Raw genomic sequence first — 17,356 nt, 5'->3', positions numbered from 1 at the left:
ATATTGTGTGAGTCACTAGACTAAGTTGAGTTAAATCTCAGGGGGAGCCAATAAAATTGTGCACATTGCTATTAAGAGGTATAAAAAGCCATAAATTTGATTAATATTGTACTGCAGCCTTTGTTTTACAATGAAAAACTTTTTTTAATTCAATCTTTAATTCGGACTCATTTATTCAGTTGGTTAAAAGAAAGTAATGATTGTTCACATAAATCCCCTGTGGCATCATTACTGGAACCTGAAACAACCCGTTTATAATAAATGCAGCAACATTTGACTTGTTTTAGGTTGATCTCTGCTTCTATGAACTTATATGTTTATTGCTATTATTAATGAGATGACACAGATGCCTTTTCTTTTACCCAATGGCCACAAGGCAGAACAACTGCCCATATATTTACATTGCTGCCTCACAGCGATCGGAAAGGCAAGAAGGGATCGTGGAAGAAGCAAGACTGTTCAATAGGTAAAAGTAAAACGAAGTATCAACCATTAAAATTGTTGAAGTAAAAGGAAACACTTTTCTACATTTTTTTTTTAACAAGTGCATCAGCACTTGTCACCAGCACTTTATTATTGGTTTCTTTTAGTTTCCCTTTGTTTAGAAAACAGCAGTTCGGTCCAGTTTTTAGGCCTTACAATAAAAATTTTTTAAAAAGTTACAAAGTGACTGACCCGTAGACCAGCAGGTTCTTCTCCACCCTGAAGCATTCGGACCGGGGGTATCCCTGCGTTTTGTCTTGAGGCCGTCGTTGTTTGGACGACGGCTTACTGGGTTCGTCGTCGTCGCTCTCCAGCTCGGAGAATTCGAGCATCTCGTCCTCTTTCACGCTGCTGTAGTGCCGCGTCTGCTTCCTCACCCTGGGCGTGTCGATCACCAGAGTGTTCTGCACATAAAATCAGGACAGCACTTTCAGTTGAGCATTTCACAAGCCTGCATGTGTTTTAACTCTGCCACCATCCTGTTTTAGAAAAGGCTCTGGGTTTTGTTTCAGACGGACTAAAAATCCAACCTCAACATTATGCAGCGCACCTTCTGTTGCGCCCCTCTGGAATGCCCATTTGTAAGTTCCTTGTACGTGTCGACTGCCATAACTATTGTAAATGCTGCAAAAACATGGCATCTTCAGCCCTGAATCTGATTAATTGGATATTTGGCTCTGCTCTTCATTGCTGATATCGGGGAAATTTGCCGTCTAGCTCAAACATAAACTGGCAGTAATTATGTTGTCTAATGAATTACATTTTTGTTCAATTAATTAGATTTTTCACTCCCTAGCAGCCCCATTAATATGTGCAAACAGGGCCGTAGTTAGTCCCACAATTATCACAGAGCTGCAGTCATTTCCATTTTAACGTCACACAATAAGAAATCCCCCGGGGAACGGCCTGGATTCACACTCGCAGAGGTGGATTAAGTGTTTCAGTGGAGGGCCCTCAACAAGAGAAGTGAGAAGTACACAGAGAAAAAAAAAAGAAAGAAAAACAGAAAGCGATATAAAGCAGGAATATAAAGACTCCGGTTAGCAAAACGTGCAAGCCAGCGTGGAAGAAAGTAGCGGAGGCCTTGTTTCTGTGTGTGCATGTGTGAGCACAAGCCTAAGTGATATCTCTGTAGCCTCAAGGCATCTGCGCTCTGTTAAGTGGAGCTAAGCAGCTTACTCTCCCTCGCTCGCTCAAACACACACACGAGAGCAGGGAAACATGGGTAATTAAGGAAGAGAGGAGATTCCCAACTGTCAATATTAATCTCCCTCTTCCTCTCTCTGTGTGTGCTTCCCTCCTGTCCTGGCCGTCTCCTGCTCCCAGGCCATCTCACACACACACACACACACACACACACACACACACACACACACACACACACACACCCTCCTAGTCTGTGGTGAGAGCTTGCAAAATTTACCAACGTGACCCCGCTTTATCGTAAGGAGATGCACAGCAGTGTGTTTGTGCTGTTTCACGATCTGCCACGTGATCTTATGAGGGCTTGAGAAAAAAATACCACATTTGTGATTCCAGCGTATCTACTTACGGGCTTAATATATAAATGTTTTGAAAATTATTAAAGCAGCAATAACTAGTCTACAACCGGCAGTCAGCATCAGTACTTTTAGCTGATATTTTCTCTGGTTGAATGCAGATGTTGTAAGCGGTGCAGCTGCCATCTTGAAAAGAGATTGTAGTTCTCAACGAGTTTTATTATCCAGTTAAATAAAGGTTTTTGTTATAATTATTACACTTAATGAAACATTTTAACCAAAAGATAGGAGTGCTTTCCTCAAAACTGCTGTGTTTACCAGGAGTTTCCTGGTGGCAGGGAAACTTTGCTTATCACACCGACAGGGAACAAAGAGTCTGATTCACGCAGAGTTGAGTACAAAGCCATAAAGCTGTTTTAAAGGTTTCAAAGGCTGAACCAGTGAGAAGTAAACAAGATAAACGGGCATATTGACACCCTGTAAGGCTTGATTAAAATTACAAAGACAAAATAATAAATATATGAGCAGCTGAAGTTATCACACACAGAGAATTCTAGTGAACCAAAAAGGAAGAAAAAAAACCCCTTTTTTTTAATTATTATTTTTTATTACTGGTGATTACATCCGATATACAACTATATTTACTCCTGAATAAGTGTTTGACAAAGACTGATTAATGCTGTGTTCATTTGTGTTAATATGCAGAATTTGTCCATAAGACAAAATTTATTACATTAATTTTAGTCATATACTGTTGTACTATCTTGTTTTTTTTTTAACAAAATTATAATTTCAACCAGATAAACATCTATAGTCTACATCAGGGGTGCCCAATACGTTGATCGAGGTTTTGAGTCGATCTCGGCAGGTGACAAACTGAACGCCGCCAGGACGCTGAGACCAGCACTTCCTCTTCTGACAGCTTGATCAAAAATATTCACTAAGATCCAAAAGGTTTGTAGCTTCATTAAAAAATAATAATTATAAAAAGTCAACGAAAAATGTTACAATTCAGTGCGTTTTGGTTCCATAAACAAAAAAAAGAGAAAAAAAGGCGACTCAAAGACCGACTGACGAGCAGAGCAGGAGTTTAATTTAGCTACTCAACCACCGCTGTGTTCATGAGAGGCTTATTAATAATCGAGAAATAAATATCAAGCCTGGAAACCTGATATAACAGACTGAATGTTGCGTTTTTGCTCGGCTTGCGGGGCGCAGGTGGTTGCCACGGCAACGGGTGTGCTTAAACGAAAGAGAGAGAGAGAGATATATAAAAGGTAGGAGTGGTTTTGAGTTGATCGTCTTTTCGGGTTGTTTTACCTTTGTTTACCTTTGCTGTGGCTCATTACACCTGCTGTAGTTTCTGAACGTTCAATAAACGACAAACTTGGACTAATTACCTCGTTCGTTTGTGAGCATACGTCACAACATCAAATAGGACAAATATATTTCATTAAGTTTTAACAAATTCTACCGCGATAATTATGTGAAATTAAATGAATTATATCCCGACTTCAGAAGATTTGCCTTTACCTTTACTGGGCTCTTTGGTTCCTCCTATCAGTCTGTAGTTTCTCATATCGAGGTCATCAAACCAAATTTCAGATCTACCATGACTGACTGACACCTGCTGGCCTCAGGTTTGCATCCAGCTTCTGACTGAGAAACCAGTAAGCTGCTCCCAGTGTCAGAATCTCACTGAGGAAGAAACTGGATTAGGTTTTCTGTCATTTTATTATTTCTGCTATAACTGATGTATATTCGCATATAAAATAAGTCAATAGAGTTTAATTTGCTATTTTTATGTCTTTGTGTCATGAGGTAGATCTCAGGCGGCTGGTGAGAGAAAAAGTAGATCTTGCTCTCAAAAAGTTTGGGCACCCCTGGTTTACATGATTAGAATTTAAATAAAGCTTTAATTAAAACAAATTGTTTCTCTTGAAGTAGCACTCAGGACAGAACTGGAGGCTATTTTTGATCATTTCCAGCTTGATGCAATATTTGATAAACTTCAAAGGGCTTAATTTTGTTTATTTTGCTCGTAGTAGCATATTAACCACACATTTTATAACTAAGGTGTAAAAATATTATTATTTTTTTTTAATGTATTAAATGTGGAAATTCTCAGAAAAAATGCCTATTAAAGAAAATAAATTATTCAATAGAGAAAGGTAGCTCAATAGCTTTTTACTACTGCTGCTACAATAAGCCAACATTGGTTATTACAGTTGCAGTCGCCTATAATATTTTTTATTTTTTATTTGACAAAGCAAATGTTAGGCTAGTAATTTTGATCAGTGGAGCTCCTTTAGTGTCCAAGCTGACAGCTAATGGTTTATTTAAAATTCCCAAATCTGTCTCTTTTTTTTTTTTTTTTGTTGAGAAAAGTGTAGTTGCCTTCTTCCAGCTGACCCGCAGTGCACAGCAGCAGGTGGAGGCAGTGGTTGGATCGGAGAAAAAACCCAAAATTTCTCTAGAATCTAAGATTTTGACACAGAAAAGTTTCAACAGGAGTACGCGCTCTGTTGGTGTCGTACCCGGCCGTTGATGGCGTCCATGTCCAGTTCTGCTTTCTTGGCCCATTTCTGCCAGAAGTCTGGATCCTCCAGAGAAATGTCTGTTCGGTTTCCTGTTGCAACGAAACTGGCCTGCAGGCAGATGAAAACATGTTTGTGTAATTATGACACACTCGGCTGAAGGCACACAGAGAGAACAGGCTCTGCGTGAGAGGAAGCAAAAATGAAACAAATAAAAGGAATTTCACCTTTGCAAACGTGGAGCCTTTGCCCTCCGACTCGATGGTGATGGTGTGGGTTCGTCTCTGGAGGATCTGGTCAATGTCTTCCTCGCAGAATTTCGAGCCTTCGTCTTCTTCGTCCATCAGAGCGCCATAAGCGCCTTTTCTCAGTAGGTCTTCAATCTCTTTCTTAGACAACTGCTGGACCTGGACAAGGAGTTTTAATTGGAAAAAATAATCAAAAGGTGGTCAAAAACAAGCCAGATTCTGAAATCAGACATTTTGGCCAGGATGGTAAAGCTGTGAGAGAGGATCTGGTGGGACTCACCCCGCTGTTTGAGTTCTCTCGGCCGCTCATGCTCTGGAGGACGGCCTTATCGAGCCCGAGCTTCAGACTGGCCTTGTCAAACATCTCCCGCTCGTAGCTGTTCCTGGTGATCAGGCGGTAGATCTTCACCGACTTGGACTGGCCGATACGATGACATCTCGCCTGAGCCTGGTGGAGAATTTTGAGACTTTTTTTCCCCGCCAGTTCACATGTCCCACTGTTACCAGTGGGACATGTTCCTACCAATCAGAAGACTAAATATATCGTCTGGTGAGCGAACAGATTGGCAAACAGTCGGGATGGATAATTGGGAAAAGTGGATGAACAGAAATGAATGGATGCAGGGATGGATAAATGGATGAACTAACTGAGAGATGGACATTTACCAAACAATCAGGTGGTTGGACAGCTAATTATCGGATGAATAGACAGAAAAATCTAGAAACACAAATGTTTTTATGCCACGTTTTCCCCATTTATACCCATTTGAATTTAGAAAATACCTAAATTGCTTATTTTTCCACACAAGATCCAAGAATTCTATTCTTAAAAATTTCGAAAAAGCCAGATGCAATAAAAAGGGACTCAGCGGCAGCACGGGGTGCATACCTGAAGGTCATTCTGAGGGTTCCAGTCAGAGTCGAAGATGATGCATGTATCCGCTGCGGTTAAGTTGATGCCAAGCCCACCGGCTCTGGTGCAGAGCAGGAAGACGAATCGGTCCGAGTCTGGTCTGGAAAACCTGTCGATGGCCGCCTGTCGCAGGTTCCCCCGAACGCGGCCGTCTATTCGTTCATATGGATAGCTGTGTGGAAAAAAAGGAATGAAATAAGTTCCAACAATAACAGGATGTCTGCTTAGTAATCTCTGTCAGCTTTATTTCCATTCACCTTAACACAAAGTTTTACTTTTTTAACCTACAGGAAATCAAATTGTCATGTTGTAGAAGTTCTTTCAAGGAAAGGCTGGTAAAATTAAACAAATTCTTGATGTTGGAGGACATTTGTCCACAATCAATTAATATTTAATAAAGAAGATAAAGACTATTGCTAAATCTCTACCCAACCCACAAGTTGTCCTGGCAGTTTCCTGCTTTACCAGGAAGAGGCAGATATATTTGTGGTGTGTCGAATAGAGCAGGAGCTTCTTAAAGAGACAGAGGTCAATTTCTAGGTGTCAAATTGCGAAGTCAAATTTCATTTAAATTATGTTTGATACATGCAGGTAGGCCTGCCACGATAGCAAATATTTCTGGACAATAAACTGTCCAAGAAATTATTGTGAGAAAAGACATTGTTTTGAGATCATTTAAAAGTAATATACATTGATAATGGCATAATAACATAAGTTTTCCCTTTCAAAGATGAATAAACTTTAATTTTGAGAAGTGATTTTAAATATCCAAAACAAAACATGATCAAAAACAATAAATAAAAAAGGAAATGAAAACCACACACAACCTATATCATAAATAAAATGGATTATGATGCTTCTGTAAACAAAAACGCCCTTAAAAAAAAAAACAGACTGGAAATTATCGAGTTCATTTAAATTTATCATGCACTAGGCTTATATACAGTATTTTGTATTTTAAACTTGATTTTGCCATAAAATGGCGATATGTGCTTGGACAATACATGGTACCTTCCACTTTAAAACCCTTGGTAACACAAGGAAACCTGCATCAAACAAGCTAGAAACAGGTTTGTCTCCCTGCTCACCGTCTCTGGATGAGGTAGTCCTCCAGAATGTCCAGGCAGCGGACCATCTGACTGAAAATCAACACCCTGTGTCCTCCGGCTTTCAGTTTGGGCAGCAGCTTGTCGATGAGCACCAGCTTCCCGGCCCCCTGGATCATAGCTTGGAGGGCCATTTCAGGCACATCAATCCTGCCGCCGTGGGAATCCCTGAACTCCTCGATGATCTTCTCCTCCGCTCCTGGACGGCAGACAGGAAAAAGACAATCATCATAAACGGCGTTCTGGGCCAATTTACAGCACTATCCATCCATTACAGGGAAGAGCACGCACCATTTATGAGGTAGGGGTGGTTGCAGCATTTCCTCAGCTCCATCATGGTGTTGAGGAGGTTGGGCACACTAGCTGATCCACTTCCTCCCGCGCCTCCTTTGGACAGGAAGGAGAAGTTTTTCTCCAGAATGGCCCGATAGTATTTCTTCTGGATGTTGGTCAACTCCACCTAACAACAACAAATCGATCGGCTTATTTCATTTCTCCACTTGAGAAGCTTTCCTATATGAGAAAGCACTTTGAGGGCAAGTCCTCTACCTCTATAATGGTTTCTTCTTTGGGGGCCAGGTTCTTCTCCACATCCTCCTTCAGTCTTCTAAGCATCATGGGCTTCAGAATGCCTTGAAGTTTTTGGACCTGACATACGCAAAGAACAATGTTATTTACCAGGTAATTTATGGGAGGCTTAGAGATATTTTCCTTTGTGTTCACAGCGTTGCGGTGGTTAGCGCCAGCTACCTGTTCTTCAGTCTTCAAGTCTCCAAATTCAGTCATGAAAGTCTGTTCAGACGGGAATCTCTCTGGTTCCAGGAAGTTGAGTAAGCTGAAGAGCTCCTCCACTGTGTTCTGAAGAGGAGTTCCTGTCAACAAGACTTTGTGCTCCTGGAGGACAAAGCAGACAGAGGATATACAAATTTAGCGTTTCTAAAATTAAAAAGCAGGAAGTGTCTGCGGGACTTTGAAATCCTGGAAAGATGGGAAAGAGAGATTACATTAGCAAAGCCGAAACACTGGGCTAATTAAAATGAGTCTTCCTTCTTTCTAACTCTCAGCACGTCCCCAAGAAAAAAAAAAGAAAAAAAATTACATCCACTCACCATATCCATCATCTTGAGCCCCTCCAGCAGCTTGCAGTTGCGGTTTTTGAGGCGGTGGGCTTCGTCGATCACCACACAGCGCCACGGGATGCTGCGTAGCTCCGGACAGTCGGCGAGGATCATCTCGAAGGTTGTGATGACAGCATGGAAGCGATACACGCCTTTTACTATCTTACCCTGGAGAAATGTGCAAAGTAGAACGAGGACAATAATGAAGGGTGCTGAGAAGAATAAGTAACCCTCATTCATTATTGATCCCTGAAATATGGTCGCACAGAATCATCAATCTACAAGTAAAAAGCCAGGCAACACTGTGAAGCGAGCATTTTGAACAAATCTGTCTACATATTTTAGAAAATTTAAAGATAAATTATATTCTGTGCCTCAACCCAACTCAATAAATTTATTTGAGTGCTATTTAAAACCCCTCCTACATCTCATCTTTTAAAATAGGATGACCAGCGCCTTGAATCGTTTCACAAACTATCACATTACAATCACAAACTCCTGCTTATTGAGCTTTTATGTGACAGATCGTGGCAGAGTATTGCATTAATAAATGTGCAAAATGTCCGACATACTTTTTACTTCATACCATCGGCGTCAATATTTGCAGCTGAAAGTAATTTGGATTATGTGTCTACCAGTTTTACAAAGTGTAAAGACAGAAAATTTCACCACACACTCCCAATTTGATGGCCCAGTCAAAGTTAAGATGCAACTTTGACCGGAGTCAATATTATTTGATCTAAACTATTGCCTAGTAGCTCTGGTTGCATGGTTAGGGTTGTTGTTTAACTGGAAGGTGAGATTCCAGTTGTTCGAGGGGTATAAATACTTTTACAAAGCATTGCATTGTAGAAAATGACTCAGCGCTTTAAAACCTACATCCAAAAACAATTGGATCTCTTAAACAAACACCAGAACATGGGAGTTGTTTTAAAAGTTAGGTTAGCCGCTGAGGCAGGCAGAAAAGCAGTCAAAGGGCCTCGAGGAAGGCTTTCATTAAAGCTTTCCTTCTACTACTCCATTTCAGACAAAGCACCAAGTTGTTAGACTGGAAATAATATGAAATCTCAGCTTATGTCTGGTATTTTCTTTATTTCTTTTTCTCCCATATTTCAACCAAAAAAGAAAAAAAACTAATTTCTAAAAGTGTACAAGACTCCGCAATTCAATTGCAGCTTTCATGTAGTTATCGTTCCTTGGCATCTTTTTAAAATCAGCAAAGCAACAAACATCAGTTCTGCGTTGCCATTTTACACTCAACATTTTTCCCTTCGTTTAGATTTTTACAAAACGCTAATTTATGTTGAAGCCTGCACATGCATGTTTGCATAGAAATGTCTCTGGCGTCTCCAGTCTGCGGAGGATACAGTGGATGGGAGAAAAGAACACAAGGTGCCATCTTCACGACGACCTGGAGGATTACCTCAGGCAGGATTAGAACGAGCAGCCAGCGAGCGCGCCGCTACTACAGCTTATTTTCTTCGGGGACTCGCTGTGGTGGAGGTTATGCCGAGAGATGTTTGCAGCATTGTACAATGAGAGCTTACAGTATAACAGCTTACAGCTACAGGACTGTAAAGAGCTTAAGTGGCCAAGGAGCCGTGTTCATCCTCGGCCAGCTCAATATTTTCCCGTCACTGAGGGGGTGTTCAGATGTGCTGACCGATCTATGCAAAAAGGTCTTGTTTATAACAGGCCTCCTGCACATCCCACTTCTCACATGAACACAGTTAACGGATAAAATATCAGGGCTAATAATAGCTGCAGACATCTCCTTAAAAGGACATATATACTTTATAGACAGAGAACCTGAAAATCTTTTTTTTATATGCACTTTGAGCATGGAAGTCAAGCAATGTCCAAATATAAAACTGCTTAAAATGTCATTTAAGAAGATGGTCATCACTGCATATCAATAGGAGAAATACTTACTGTTGATACTGCTGTGATCAATTTTATTGTTACTATTTAATAAAGTTATTACTGCATTATTATTGATTTAGAAAGAACTTTAACATGTTGAAAACGAAGCTCTCATAATAGCACACAATTATAAATGCACTGTACTAGTTAGATATGGATATAAAAAATACTAAAAGAATGTTAAAACCAAGTTAATGTGAATAATAATTTATCGAATGATGATATAGATGTGAGAGGGGTGGGTTTAAATATAAGTCCATACTTCTACCCACTCCTTTGAATGTGTAAATTTACTACTGTTCTTTTGTTTCGATTGCTTTTCTTTGTATATAACTATTATTTTACTACACTACGTCCAATAAAGCTAAACTTTAAAATGGCACAAAAATTGAACATTTCGGGTTGCACCTCCCTACAACAGACAGCCACTACCGAATATCAATAATATAAAAGACGTGTGGCTACCAAGAAACAACATGAAACATAACACAAGCTGGAGGGACAGAACATTAATACCACAACAAAGCCACATATGGGGATGAAAACTACCTGCAAAATAAACCAAGTTTCCTTAAAATAACTTACTGACAGAGACATGACTGCAGTTAAAACTAAAAAGTGAACTGTATGACTAATATCTAGTATCACTGTTCATTTTATTTTATGTTTCTCACCTTTCAAAATGGAAATTATAACTACTAGTCAAAAACAAGGCAAAAGGAAAATTATGTCATTACAAAAAAGTGAAAAATAAATCCTGCAAGTTCATAAATTCTTCTTATTAGCAGCTCTTTTAAGCTGTGAACGTAATTTAACTGGGAGAGAATGAGTAAGAAGTCCTGCACAGGCCTTTTTATTTTTAATTTTTTTTTACCTGTGTGTCTCTGTAGTACATCTCATAAGCCTGGATGGTTTTCCGGCTGGCCTGGCTGCCATGGTAGACCACCACATTGAGCTCCGTCCAGGTCCTGAACTCTCTCTCCCAGTTAGGGATGGTGGAGAGAGGGGCGATGATCAGGAATGGCCCCTCGATGCTCTTCATGTATATCTCATAGAGGAATGTAATGGACTGGATGGTCTTCCCAAGGCCCATCTCGTCTGCCAGGATACAGTTACGTCTGCGGATGATGATGATGATGATGATGGTGACGTGGACAGGATGAAAAGTCAAAAACAGAGGATTTTAGATTCTTTGTATTTAGTGTCACTGAACTGTAAGAATTTCTCCTGCTTTCGACGTAGGCGCTCTGTGTACACTGAGGCCCTGATGTTAAATTCCATGAATTTTCAAGACCCGCCTTCATAAAATAAAAGATTTTTTTTCCCCCATTCTGGTTCAGCAACGCCAATTTTCCAGTAGGGTTTGTCAGTTTGCCTTCCACTGCTGTGATCTAATGCAAAAAACACACGGGACACGTTTGGAAAAATACTTGGTAATGCATCTCTGGAAAAGTCTGTCTTCCTCTGCAGCTTGACCATATTTCTTAAATATGTGTCAGATAGTAAAGAAAATCCAACTGCGGTATTCACTTTCAAACGGATGACAGGCTCAAACGCACCATTTGTAATCTTTAATTCAATTCCTTCGAGCGCGCTTGCCTAAAAGACTCAACATACAACTGGAGAGTATATTTTACTCCTGGATGGCGCCAGTGGGGAAACTTAAACAGCAAGATCGAACCGAGACACTTAATGTTAACTTTAATGTCCACTTAAGTCGACTTAATGAAGTGCTGTTTCATGCACAGGACAGAGCACCGGTTAGGAGATTCATCTTGGACAACACAATTAATAGTCACTTACGAGTTGTACCAGTTGAAAGTCAGCCAGTTGAGGCCTTCGAGCTGGTATTCCCTGAGTGCGTTGCCATTCCTGTACTCTCTGGAGCTCTCCAGCTTCTTCCAGTCGGCTGCAGAAGGCCGATCCTTGACACAAGTAGAAATGATACGAGGTTGTTAAAGCGCAGAGAGGCTCATTAATCCCCGGTGAATTATCAGGGCGAGGCTCCTGAAGTCGGGGCTGCGGCTTTTAAAGCTCACTTTTTCAGCTCAAATGAGCAACTTCTGCTTTTGGACGTACGTTACAAACGATTCCTGTCCGAGCCACTCAGTTGCTCCTGCATGATGCTTTTATTAGCATTTCGGTTTTAAATATGCGAGAAAGTAGTAGTTATGCATCTTCATTGCTTTCGGTAAGACGATCCCTTCTGGAAAACCGAGACGAAGATAGCTTTATGTTCAAACGGTGAGGAGGTGAGTTGGGTCGATTTGCACAATCTGCCTGTGATACGGTGACACATGATCCAGAGAGTCGACGCGGAGAGGAAAAATGAGCTGCCAGCTTGTCAAATGGTACGCAACTGAACAATCTGGAGCATTCACAGCATCACAGTAACAGGTTGATGCATGGGTGGATAGAGACCATTTTGAAACTAAAAATATAGACATTTATTTTTGATTTACAGCAAATTTGCACATTTTGTATATTTTTAATTAACCACCTCACATTCATTTGGACTAGAGTAATTTTTTTAGAATTACGCTGTATTTATGTTGAAATTTTTGCCTTACTTTACAGTATTTTTATTGTGTTCCTATATGCATTTCATATTCTGTCTGAGTCTATTTGCCGTTATTGCTCATCACTTTGCTGCTGTTGCAAAGAAATTTCCCCATTGTGGGACAATAAGGATATCTGTGTCTTATTTATATATGGCATTTCTAATCAGGATAAATATGGATCCTAAAAAACAAAAACAAAGCAGGAAAAGGCAGAGGGTTAAGTTGCTTGAATAGATGGGTGGACAAAAATAAAAATACTAATGAGATGGTTGGATGTAGAAGGAAGTTGGGGAAAATGTGCTTAAATAAAAGTTGGATGATTAAACAAATAGATGGACATGGATCGTTTTGGGGAATAAACTCTGAAAATACAAACTTTCATCTTTTTCAATAACTCTACTTAAAAATTCCTCTAGCTTAAAAATTTCCCCAAATTCCCAATTGTTCCAGATGAAACTGTAAAGGAACTCAGTTTTAAGTTCATTTGGGATTTTTCTTCATGGGTTACAGAAACCGCTGTAGAGCAATAGGCTACACTCTGAAGTTCCTCCTCAGAGGGAAATGAAAGTCTACTGCAATAGTTGCCGTCTGACAATAACTAGTGGTTAAATAAATCCCCCTCCAAGTGCCGCCACTGCATGATGGAGCATTTCTAATATCTTCCTTAAGGGAAAACAAGACAGTCGTTGAAAAGACGGACACGGGAGCAGAAAGAGGGATGGAGGAAAAAACACCGCAGCCAGCCAGCTCCCTCTGTTAAGCATTAAACATACTGTTAGTGGTTTGGCCAGGCCACAAGAGCAGGGCGTGTGTTCATCAGCGTGTGTGCTGAGAGCGTACGACCACAAGAACGTGGCCCTGTGGAAACCAGTTAAAGGAGCCGTAAATCTGGAGGAGGAGGAAGCCGGCCAACAGACACAGAAAAGTACCGGCACGCCCACCGGGCGGCCAGCACCCGGAGAGCATCTACTCACCACTCGGTTAGTGTTGGGTTCGCGCGCTGCGATGCGTTCGTATTCATCTATCTTAGACTGGTCGATGTCTGCCTTCAGCTCCCAGGTGGCGTCTTCATAAGGCAAACTGCACCATTTTACCAAATATAAGGTGACAATCTAGATGGAGAAACAGGTTTGGTCAACTTTAAGAAAAATAATATAAAATAAATAAATAAATTGTGGTGAGAAAAAAACCAAGAAATGAGAAAACCAAGAAAAAAAAGAGCAAAGTACCTCTCCATTTTCATCTGTGCTCTCTGAAACATCCAGGACTCGGTCCACCTCCACATAGTCCGGGTTGAAAGGCTCATCGTCCATCTGCGAGATGGATTAGAAATTAACCAAGTTATTTAATTTCCAAGAAGAAAATAAAACATCAAATATCAAAAAAGGCCGTTATGATTAACAAATGAATCATGACTAATCAATTATTTAAAAAATCGTCAACTAATCTGGTAATCAATTAATCGTTAGCTGGAATATGCAGCTGAAAGAACAACATACTCAGAGCAGCAAGTAAGTCAAAACTGTACAAACAACATATACATTTTCCATTTAATGTAAATAAACTTTCTTTGTAAATATGTTCTACACAGTATTCCTCAAGTGCTATTTTTATCTTCACCTGGCTCTATTTTTGTAAAAATAAATAAATAAATAAAAATATCCCACTAAACACCCTCTTCTATCTTGTCCTACAAGTGTAAACTTGGGGAATGCTATGCTACTGCATTTCAGGTAATGACATATTTTCTTATTTTTTGAATTATTGAATTATTTGTTTAATTGAATCTTTTAATAATATCGTATAATAAAAGAACTTAAGTGGTTAAAAAATGCGCAGAATATGTTCATTTTTCACTGATATATCAGCAGAATAATTGATTACTAAAATAGTTGTTAGTTACATCTAGTTTTAAATATTGATTAAAAAAACAAGTGGATTCACCATTTTGGTGCAGATGGTTTTAGCAGTAAGTGTTGAGATAGCAGATCTCTGCTCTTACCTCAGTGATGAAGTTGTTGAGTTGCTGCTTGGCTCTAAACCTCTTTATCTTCTGGTGGATTCTCTTGTCCTTCTCCAGCTCCTCCAGCTCCGACCAGCGACAGTGCAGGTACGAACTGAAACAAAACAGACACTTCAGTTTTTTCAGAGCAACGCTGCAAATACACCCAATCTTAGTAGGTATTTTTGATCTAGTTTGTAGTGCAAATATGTCAGCACACTTGAAATAAGACAAAACTGACTTATAAGTAAATTTTCAGCAAGATGTAGGAGCTTATTTTAAGTTAATAATCCTGATTATTATCCGTCAGTGGAACTAATACTTTTTCATCAATATTAATGAAATTATTGACTTAAAACAAGCTCCCGCTTCTTTTCAAAAATAATTGGTAAAATTTTGTGTTTTTGCAGTGAAGAAATTCATTCAAGCAAATGCCACAGGGAACTAGCTGGGTCGAGAGAAGGCAACATCTTTAACATTCCCTTCTCTTCTGGTTAAGTTTGAAAGTGTTATGAAACAGAAATGATTCTGACCAAGACTGATAAGGATAAATTCAGGCTATTGCAAACACGTATTATTGGACAAGATTGCACAAAATATTACACTAAAGTACAAACAATAATTAATTATACTTAGATGACAAGTATACTGATCAAATTTAACTAATTGTTTGCAGCAAAATTTCAGTATTAATTTGATAAAAGGGAAACCATTTTTGCTAGTACTGAAACACCTGGTGTTGTTTCTGATGGGACGAGGCAGTAAGCTGCTGTTGTGTTAGCGCAGGAAGTGTAAAAGTTAAAGATAAAAAATAAGATAAGTGCTGTAAAAGTCAACATATAAAAGCGTGCGCTGACTTTGTCACAAACGCATCACGCCTTTGAGTCACAGATGTGCTGTGCAACCAGTCGGGCCTCAAGTCTTACAACAAAAGATGTTGGTTTAAACATTTTTAATGCAGCCCAACCTGTTGATTATGTCCCATTTAGTTTGTCATTACTTTATGAAGATTCTGCAGCATGTGCAGTTCAGAGACGGGGCTCATTTTTGCATGAACTGCATAAAAATGGACAGATTCAAGGTACATCAGTGTTGAAACAAAAAAAAAAATTCTGTCAGATCATTCCTATGGGCTAAAGTTCTTTGAAAATTACAGACGTTGTGGTGCTGAAACAAACATATAAAAAAATTTGAAGGATTGTTTCCATTTCCAATATTGCTTTTTATGTTTTGTAGCTTTTACAGTATAAATATTTTTTTATTTATTTTGATTTCTGAAAGATTAAGACTCCACACCACTATTTAACTTTGCTTGTCAGATGTGTAAAGAAATGTTCAAATCTACTGTCGACGTGAAATTTCTCCCCCCCCCCCCCATCTCAGCCAAATGGTAACCTTGACACAAAAGGCCAGCATGACAGGAATATCATGCATTTAGCAATACGATGGCATGCAGAGACCGCGCTGCTACCACTTATATTATTGATGCTAGAATAGATCTGAAACCAAAATAGGAGCGATTGGCACATAAAAGAAAATTGAATACGGCTTTTCAGGCAGAATGTCCTGAGCTTTTCACACTAATAGACCAATGGACGCCCTGGTGTGTGTGTGTAGAGAGAACGGGTCTAAAAAAAGAAGAATCCTTGCTGTGAAAGACAAAAGAGGTAGAGAGCTGAGAAAAAAAAACCTCAAGCTACAACTTACAAGCCCTTGAACTTGACGTAGAACTCCTCCACCTCCACTTCCTCGCCTGACTCCAGCTGAAAAGGAGGGAGAAAATAAGAAAGGTTAATAATCACAGCAAATATAGTGGCAGAACGGTGAAAGAGCAGAAGTGGCTCGTCGTTGTTATACAACATGTGGTTAAAATGGTGAAGTGGGCGCGCAAGGAGCCTGCACACCATTTCACACCAACTATCAGTTAGGGGGGTCGGACTTAGAAGAAGGTTCAGTTTCTGTTGTCAGTCTTGTACATATGGGACCTTTTGATGACAATTAGTCAAACTGAAGAATACATTTAGGTGTTTTTCTACACAAAACAAATTCAAATTGAAATTTTTGAGTAAAAAAAAAACAACAAAAAAAACTTTATTCTCACACTTGTGAAAGAAGAAAACCCAGTAGCTCTTAAGTTGCCCTGACTCATTCAGTTTAATGTAGCTGCAGCAGGCGCGCGCGCACACGCGCACACACACACACACACACACACACACACACACACACACACACACACACACACACACACACACACACACACACACACACACAGAATCATTGTACTACCACTACTACTGTAATGCCATGAATCATCAATCACACACGCGCGCACACACTGCCTGAGGAAACACTAGCTTGGCGTCTGGCTTAGCTAGCGTTGTGGTTTTGGCTGTGTGCCAAGCCTGGGGTCAACTCTGAATGGAGCTGTGAGAAAGGGTGTGTGTGTGTGCGTGTGTGTGTGTGGAGAGTCCCCCCACTGGGAGTTGGCTGGCAAAGCACAATTGGCTGGTGAGTGAGTGTGTGTGTTGGCTGAGCGACGACTTTTCCTTAGTTAAGGCGCATAAAACAAAGCGGGGCCGACGCACACGCAGTCAATCAGAAACACACATATTGAATTACAAGAACTCCTGTATCTGCTTACAAAGTGAATACGGACCGTCTTAGCAGTCTGTGTGTGAGGGCATATGTCTGACTGTCCGCGTGTGTGAGCGCGCCTGTGTAATCTCCCTAGGCCAGCTGTGGAGCAACTACTCGCATGACGTAAACCATGACTCAGGCCAGTCTGAGTCATGTCCGCGCATGCATCTGCGTGATGTGTCACAGTCTGAGATGAGCTATACGGTATAAAATATTTGCTCCCTTTACACACATTTTAGTGACACGCAGGTCTCAATTCATATAATTTAATAAGATGTCAGCAAACCCTTTGCAGTTCGGTTCTGCTGCAGTCAACTCCCTTGTGTTTC

General features: G+C 40.1%; 1 protein-coding gene across 2 annotated transcripts in view; it reads right to left on the bottom strand.

The window, feature by feature from the left end:
• The window catches only part of chd7 (chromodomain helicase DNA binding protein 7), a 90,291-nt gene that overhangs the window by 20,239 nt on the left and 52,696 nt on the right, over positions 1 to 17,356 (bottom strand). For both annotated transcript variants that reach the window (XM_081598313.1, XM_081598311.1), the window contains exons 8-23: positions 16,098 to 16,153; positions 14,391 to 14,505; positions 13,618 to 13,701; positions 13,363 to 13,500; positions 11,631 to 11,752; positions 10,702 to 10,945; positions 7,896 to 8,072; positions 7,537 to 7,680; positions 7,336 to 7,434; positions 7,078 to 7,246; positions 6,769 to 6,985; positions 5,657 to 5,852; positions 5,048 to 5,215; positions 4,747 to 4,926; positions 4,520 to 4,630; positions 676 to 887 (exon numbers count right to left, since the gene is read on the bottom strand). In XM_081598313.1, the coding sequence (XP_081454439.1) occupies positions 676 to 887; positions 4,520 to 4,630; positions 4,747 to 4,926; positions 5,048 to 5,215; positions 5,657 to 5,852; positions 6,769 to 6,985; positions 7,078 to 7,246; positions 7,336 to 7,434; positions 7,537 to 7,680; positions 7,896 to 8,072; positions 10,702 to 10,945; positions 11,631 to 11,752; positions 13,363 to 13,500; positions 13,618 to 13,701; positions 14,391 to 14,505; positions 16,098 to 16,153 (2,432 nt within the window). The remainder of the gene's footprint in view (positions 1 to 675; positions 888 to 4,519; positions 4,631 to 4,746; positions 4,927 to 5,047; positions 5,216 to 5,656; positions 5,853 to 6,768; positions 6,986 to 7,077; positions 7,247 to 7,335; positions 7,435 to 7,536; positions 7,681 to 7,895; positions 8,073 to 10,701; positions 10,946 to 11,630; positions 11,753 to 13,362; positions 13,501 to 13,617; positions 13,702 to 14,390; positions 14,506 to 16,097; positions 16,154 to 17,356) is intronic.

This window comes from Poecilia reticulata, chromosome 17 (genome assembly GCF_904066995.2).
Source record: "Poecilia reticulata chromosome 17, P_reticulata-male-v2, whole genome shotgun sequence".
In the NCBI taxonomy this organism is placed as follows: Eukaryota; Metazoa; Chordata; class Actinopteri; order Cyprinodontiformes; family Poeciliidae; genus Poecilia; species Poecilia reticulata.
This window is presented reverse-complemented; position numbering and strand designations above follow the sequence as displayed.